Raw genomic sequence first — 7,746 nt, 5'->3', positions numbered from 1 at the left:
ATGGCTTGAATTTGCAAGACTCGAATTATCGGATGGTTCAAACTGTTTTCACAGTCCCGGTCACAGTTTTCACTCATTCTTTTGTTTGTTTGGCTCAAATTCTATTAAGACGCATAATGCAAGAGTCGTAAGGATAAGAAGCGCTTGATTAAAGGCACGCCCTTATTGATACCAACCGGTTGCAAATATGTCATCAAATTAATCGTTGATTGATTTGAGTAAAAGATAAAAATTTGCGTATGAATATTGTGCTTATGCATGTTTTGTTTGTAAGTGATGTTTTTACATGTTTCTGTAAATGTGCTACATAAAACGCGCTGTTATAATTTATTTTATGATATTGTTTGATTGTAGTTGTAATTGTGTAAATGTATTGATTTATAAAAATATAAAGTAAATATCTGGTCTGTATTAATAACAAAGCAAAAAGTAGCAGAGTTTAGGCAGTATGAATACTCTTCAACTGGAAGTAGCAGAGTTTAGGCAGTATGAATACTCTTCAACTGGAAGTAGCAGAGTTTAGGCAGTATGAATACTCTTCAACTGGAGATGCTTATTATGCAAATTATTGTTAGTAAACAAAAGTGTATCAGAAATTGGTTGGCTCGAAAACCTGATGGCTCGAACTTGTGTTGTCGGCCCCCGCTAGTTTGAGTCATCGGGATTCGACTGTATAATGATTCAGCAGAAAACAAACAAACATGTTGTGTAACCTATAGCCATTATCAAATTTAAAGTCTGACCTAACAGCACTAGGAATGCAAAAAATATCATAATAATCAAACATAGAAAAATAACATATAATTGTTAACTTTGCAGCATATATATTTTTCTAATAATTAATTGCAAAATAAAAGGATATAAGTAAACAAGATGCGTTTGTGAAACACAATGTCCCCCTATATGACGTTTGACTTTGAAGGATGACCTTGAACTTGTGAAGGATGACCTTGACCTTGACCTTTCACCACTCAAAATGTGCAGCTCCATGAGATACACATGCATGCCAAATATCAAGTTGCTATATTCAATATTGCAAAAGTATTCATAAAATAAGCGATTTGGGCCACATATATTTGACCTCTGACCTTGAAGGATGACCTTGACCTTGACATTTCACCACTCAAAATGTGCAGCTCCATGAGATGCATGTGCATGCCAAATATCAAGTTGCTATCTTCAATATTGCAAAAGTATTCATAAAATAAGCGATTTGGGCCACATATATTTGACCTCTGACCTTGAAGGATGACCTTGACCTTCACCTTTCACCACTCAAAATGTGCAGCTCCATGAGATACACATGCATGCCAAATATCAAGTTGCTATCTTCAATATTGCAAAAGTAATCATAAAATGAGCGATTTTGGCCATATATATTTGACCTCTGACCTTGAAGGATGACCTTGACCTTGACCTTTCACCACTCAAAATGTGCAGCTTCATAAGATACACATGCATGCCAAATATGAAGTTGCTATCTTCAATATAGCAAAAGTTATTGCAAAATGTTAAAGTTGGCGCAAACAGACAGACAGACCAACAGACAGGGCAAAAACTATATGTCCCCCACTACTATAGTGGGGGACATTAAAATTAAAATTTAACAAGCTGAAGCAAACAGGTTTCTTAACTTTTTAATAGTTTACTAGTGTTAACATAGTTTGACATAATTTGGTATTATTAAGTCTTTAAATATCTTTTACGATCTGACCTACCTGGGCCCAGAAAGCAAACAATCGCAGAGACCGAACAGGAGCAAAGAACAAGAACGGCACAGCAATCTCTATAAAGAATGTAATGGCCACGCTCAGTCGAAGGAACCAATCAGGGAGTTGATGGAAGTACCAGGCTAACGGAGTTGGTATGCACTGCGACTCAAAATGCCAGTTCAGCGCTGAAAATGGGCATTTCCATTCTTTTCATTGAGACAATAACTTGTACAAGTATAAACAGAATGTTGGACAAAACCTCCAGTGGAAATTCACTTTACTTACACTGACAAAATCGTGTACTAAACTGGATAACACTCACAGGTCTATTTTCAGGACAAAACAAAATAAACTCACACCTCAGCATATGCCACTCACATGTTTTAAGCGAAAACTTGCATGAGTTATTTTTGGAAAGCAAATGGGCCGTGCTCTGTGAAAACGGGGTTTGATGCATGTGAGTAAAGTGTTGTCCCAGGTAAGCCTGTGCAGTCTGCACAGACTAATATTGGATGACACTTTCCACGTTATGGTATTTTTCGTTTACAAAAAGTCTTTCCTAAGCAAAAAAATCCAGTTTAAGCTTAAATTGTCGTCTCTGATCAGCCTGTGCGGCCTGGTCTCTGATCAGCCTGTGCGGACTGCACAGGCTAATCTGGGATGAAAATTTACGCACATGCATTAAACCCCCTTTTCACAGAGCATGGTCCAATTGTTCTAAATGGAATTTGAGTTAAAGCAGGGTCCCAGGATTAATATAGACTTATATAGTAAATAACTTCAAAATCCGTGTTTTCTAAAACCGCAAGGACCAGTTCTTTAATAGTTGGTGTGTAACATCATCTAGTTGTCCTCAACTAATTTTGTTCAAAAAAATGCCTTGGGTACAAAACTGGCTGGGCACCAGAGGTCACATTTTTTATATTGAATTCACAAGCTTATTTGTATTATGCTTGTATGTGGATTGAAGACAATGTGATACTACATGATTAATTTTCTTGGCTTTTATTAAAGAACTAAAACATATTTGAATGCTTAATCATACAAATAGACTAATAAATTGACATATGTAGTGACTAACCCACCTCAATTTATCAGCTACACATGTTACAAACCCTATCATCTATTTAATCTATTTCCCAACACAAATTCTTCATTCTTTTTCAAAGTGAGACATCCACAAATATCCACGAAAAGGCCTGTATTTTTTTTAAACCATGGAATTTCATGCCAGCAAATATCAATGTTTTTGCTTTACTTCAAAGGTTCAGCAAGACAAAATAAGCCCTTCAACTACCTGTCAATCCCCACCATGTTGGACTTCAAAGGTTCAGCAAGACATAATTAGACCTTCAACTACCTGTAAGTCCCCACCATGTTGGACTTCAAAGGTTCGGCAAGACATAATTAGACCTTCAACTACCTGTCAATCCCCACCATGTTGGACTTCAAAGGTTCAGCAAGACATAATAAGACCTTCAACTACCTGTCAATCCCCACCATGTTAGACTTCAAAGGTTAAGCAAGACATAATAAGCCCTTCAACTACCTGTCAATCCCCACCATGTTGGACTTCAAAGGTTCAGCAAGACATAATTAGACCTTCAACTACCTGTCAGTCCCCACCATATTAGACTTCAAAGGTTTAGCAAGACATAATAAGACCTTCAACTACCTGTAAGTCCCCACCATGTCGGACTTCAAAGGTTCAGCAAGACATAATAAGACCTTCAACTACCTGTCAATCCCCACCATGTTGGACTTCAAAGGGTCAGCAAGACATAATTAGACCTTCAACTACCTGTCAATCTCCATCATGTTGGACTTCAAAGGTTCAGCAAGACATAATAAGACCTTCAACTACCTGTCAATCCCCACCATGTTGGACTTCAAAGGTTAACCAAGGCATAATTAGACCTTCAACTACCTGTCAGTCCCCACCATGTTGGACTTCAAAGGTTCAGCAAGACATAATAAGACCTTCAACTACCTGTCAGTCCCCACCATGATGGACTTCAAAGGTTCAGCAAGACATAATTAGACCTTCAACTACCTGTCAGTCCACACCATGTTGGACTTCAAAGGTTCAGCAAGACATAATTAGACCTTCAACTACCTGTAAGTCCCCACCATGTTGCACTCCAAAGGTTCAGCAAGACATAATTAGACCTTCAACTACCTGTCAGTCCCCACCATGTTGGACTTCAAAGGTTCAGCAGGACATAATTAGACCTTAAAAGACGTTAACGTCATTTATTTTCCCGCGTCCATTTTGGCGCGACGTCATATTAAACATTTTATTTTGTCTACGTCATATATTTGTAACATAAACAAGTAAAACAGTTACCTGTTAAAAAACGAGGAACCAATAATCGGTAAATAATTTGTATTAAATATAATTATAATAAGGTTGTAAAAAGATGTTATTTATAGTTCCTTTATATCACATTGGTTTTTTTAATATAACGTATTATCGTATTATCCATTTAGATTCATTATTTCATTTCATGAGAATGACATGCTTAAAATGTTTCTATATTTGGAAGAATTTGATTGTATTTTAAAGTTATGTTAAATATTCTCTTGCAGAGGATCGGTAGCAATGGTTTTAATGGTATGGATGAATCAATAACGTTACCGATACCGCATACTCGACTTCGTTTGTTTTTATAAAAAGGTCAGGGACTGTTACACCTTCAACTACCTGTCAGTCCCCACCATGTTGGACTTCAAAGGTTCAGCAAGACATAATAAGACCTTCAACTACCTGTCAATCCCGACAATGTTGGACTTCAAAGGTTCAGCAAGACATAATTAGACCTTCAACTACCTGTCAGTCCCCAACATGTTGGACTTCAAAGGTTCAGCAAGACATAGTAAGACCTTCAACTACCTGTCAATCCCCACAATGTTGGACTTCAAAGGTTCAGCAAGACATAATAAGACCTTCAACTACCTGTCAGTCCCCACCATGTTGGACTTCAAAGGTTCAGCAAGGCATAATTAGACCTTCAACTACCTGTCACTCCCCACCATGTTGGACTTCAAAGGTTCAGCAAGACATAATTAGACCTTCAACTACCTGTCAGTCCCCACCATGTTGGACTTCAAAGGTTCAGCCAGACATAATTAGACCTAAAATTACCTGTAAGTCCCCACCATGTTGGACATCTACTGGTAAGCTTAACAACTCCAGACATGTACATTAGTCGGAAGAGTAGCCAGCGTACAAGCCAAAGCATAATGGAGTCGTGCTGATGGTGCTTCGCAACCTTGAAACGCTTGATTGGCATCTGCAGGTTGAATGGGGCCAGCAGGATTGTGAGAAAACCTGCCTCCAGCAGTAAGATGTCCCTTGAATCACAGGAAACATATGGGATATAGAATTTTATTGATTACTGAAACTAACAAGAGATGTGCTTGTCAGAAACACAATGCCCCCTATTGCGCCACTTTTATTTTTATTTTACCTTTGACCTTGAAGGATGACCTTGACCTTTCACCATTCAAAATGTGATGCTCCATGAGATACACATGCATGCCAAATATCAAGTTGCTATGTTCAATATTTCAAAAGTTATCGCAAATATTTAACCAAGGTTAAAGTTTTGGGACAGAATAACAGGCAGACAGACAGGCCTAAAACAATATATCCCCGATCATTCAATGTGGGGGCATAACTATTAAATAAGGGAATAAATTGAAAGCATCAAAAGCTTAATGCTCTTCCTCTTTGCCATGGCCTCTTTGCCTAGGGAGCTTCCACTATGCAACTGTGACATTAGAGCTGATAAGAAAACTTAAATCTTGTCAGGCTTGGAATATTTAAAGCAAGAACAATGATGTGCCTGAAATTTCATTCATGGGTTGTTAAACATTTAAGTGGTTACATGGAGAGATATTGTTAATAAATTATTTAATTTCATAAGTCAAAAGGGTTCAGATTAACTTAATTAGCTTGTTGCCAGAATAGAGGGGTGGTCTTATCATCAGCGTTTGTGAATATTGGAATATATTGGAGCATAATCAGGTCTATAAAACAAGACGGCCTGAAAGGCCCCTGAAAGGCCCAAAGTCGCTCATCTGAGATAAAAAGAAATGACCTGTTTCATGCAGCCCAAGATATCAATTGAACAAATGTTCTATCCAAGTTTCATGAAGAATGAACAACAAATGACCCCTGGCTGCCATGTTTTTCAACAGACCTGAACCATTTTTGAACTCCAAGATATCATTGGGACAAATCTTCTGACACAGAATCAAGAAGATCGTACGATAAATGTGGCCGCTACAGTGTTAAAAGGCAAATATTCATGACGCACAACGGAAGACAGACAATTGACAAAAGGTGATCACAAAAGTTCACCATGAGCAAATAATATTATGCTCATAAAGATTGTCACCATGTTTGAAGATGATATTATTAAAATTAATTGAGTAAACTAAATCAAGATAAGTGTCATTCAGATTGAACTAAAAATGTGACTAAAAGTATTCACAATGTTTCACTATAAACAACTGAAGACATATAAAAAACTACCACCCCCCTGAGAGCCTTGTTTATAAATAATAATGAACTATTTTCAGACTCACCATGCAATTATATTTCCAATTAAAAAATCAATAAATCCGTTTTAAAACACAAATCTTTGATAATGTGGGTTATTGTATTAAACAATATAACCCAGTTTATTTCAGCAGAAATGTGGACCCTTCAAGCGAGAGTATCTTGAGCATACTAGTATGTTGATGAATACAGAGTTCTCTCGAATTCCTGAGTAAGAGTTACTGCCCATACTATAAATAGAAAGTTCTGAGATCACTTCCTTTCTGGCATTGGATTCCAAGGCTTAAACCTACAGAAAAAATCTAAATAAAATAATCTGCAGAGATATTTTTTATTTATATAACAAAAGCATCACAAAATGTCTGGAAGAGGTAAACCAGCAGGAACGAAGAGAAAAGCTCAGACAAAACTGCCAAAAAATCAGGAAACAAGAGTGTTCACAAGCTTTTTTACTATATAAATACAAGAGCTTGTCACAGTAGTGCCAAATCCCCGCCGAAATGTGTTTGCTTGTATGAAAACATTTGTTTTAGAGAGTAGAATAATATTTGTAAAACAAATACAGGGAGATAATTCAAAAACTATGGCTGAAAGAGTTATGGTTCATGGTGACTGCAATTCTCCTAGTTGCCATCTGTTTATATTTCTTGTTTCAAGTAAATCCCTTCAGTACATTTAGAGTTATGCTCCGGACAAAAATTTACTTTGTAATTATAAAGGGATATAATTCAAAAACTCAGGTAGATAATGTTATGGTTCTTAGTCACTGCACTTCTACTTGCCATCTGTTTATATTTCAAGTTTCAAGTAAATCCCGTCAGTAGATTTAGAGTTATGCTCCGGACAAAATTTACCTTGAAATTAAATAAAGGGAGATCATTCAACAAGAAACCGTCGGAGACCGGTGATGCTCCCCAAAGGTATTTTTTGTCACAATATTTCAATATATATTCAGATAAAAGGAAACGTCTTGAGGGCACAGTAGTTGGGGGGACAATAATTTTTTTATAGAAAATTTTAAAGGGCCATAACTCTGTGAAAAATCATCCGACCAGAACCCGCTGATAATATGCACATCTCCTCTTGGTAGTGAAGCTTCCCATTAAGTTTCATTGAATTCTGGTCATTAGTTGCTGAAAAATAGCCCTGACAAGAATTGTGCACGGACGGACACACTGACAGACACACGGACGGACAGACGAAGCGGCGACTATATGCTCCCCCCAAAATAAATTTGGGGGGAGCATAAAAACTAAGGTAGATAGAGTTATGGTTCTTAGTCACTGCACTTCTCATACTTGTCATCTGTTTATATTACTTGTTTCAAGTAAATCCCTTTAGTTGATTTTGAGTTATGCTCCGGACAAAAATTTACTTTGAAATTATATAAAAGGGGAGATAATTCAAAAACTCAGGTAGATAGCGTTATGGTTCTTAGTCACTGCACTTCTCCTACTTGCCATCTGT

At 37.1% G+C, this 7,746-nt stretch overlaps 1 protein-coding gene across 2 annotated transcripts in view; it reads right to left on the bottom strand.

Moving 5' to 3' along the window:
- LOC127870555 (lipase maturation factor 2-like) overlaps positions 1 to 7,746 on the bottom strand; it is an 80,473-nt gene that overhangs the window by 58,524 nt on the left and 14,203 nt on the right. For both annotated transcript variants that reach the window (XM_052413105.1, XM_052413106.1), the window contains exons 5-6: positions 4,858 to 5,066; positions 1,719 to 1,897 (exon numbers count right to left, since the gene is read on the bottom strand). In XM_052413105.1, the coding sequence (XP_052269065.1) occupies positions 1,719 to 1,897; positions 4,858 to 5,066 (388 nt within the window). The remainder of the gene's footprint in view (positions 1 to 1,718; positions 1,898 to 4,857; positions 5,067 to 7,746) is intronic.

Source organism: Dreissena polymorpha, chromosome 1 (assembly GCF_020536995.1).
Source record: "Dreissena polymorpha isolate Duluth1 chromosome 1, UMN_Dpol_1.0, whole genome shotgun sequence".
NCBI classification, from domain to species: Eukaryota; Metazoa; Mollusca; class Bivalvia; order Myida; family Dreissenidae; genus Dreissena; species Dreissena polymorpha.
This window is presented reverse-complemented; position numbering and strand designations above follow the sequence as displayed.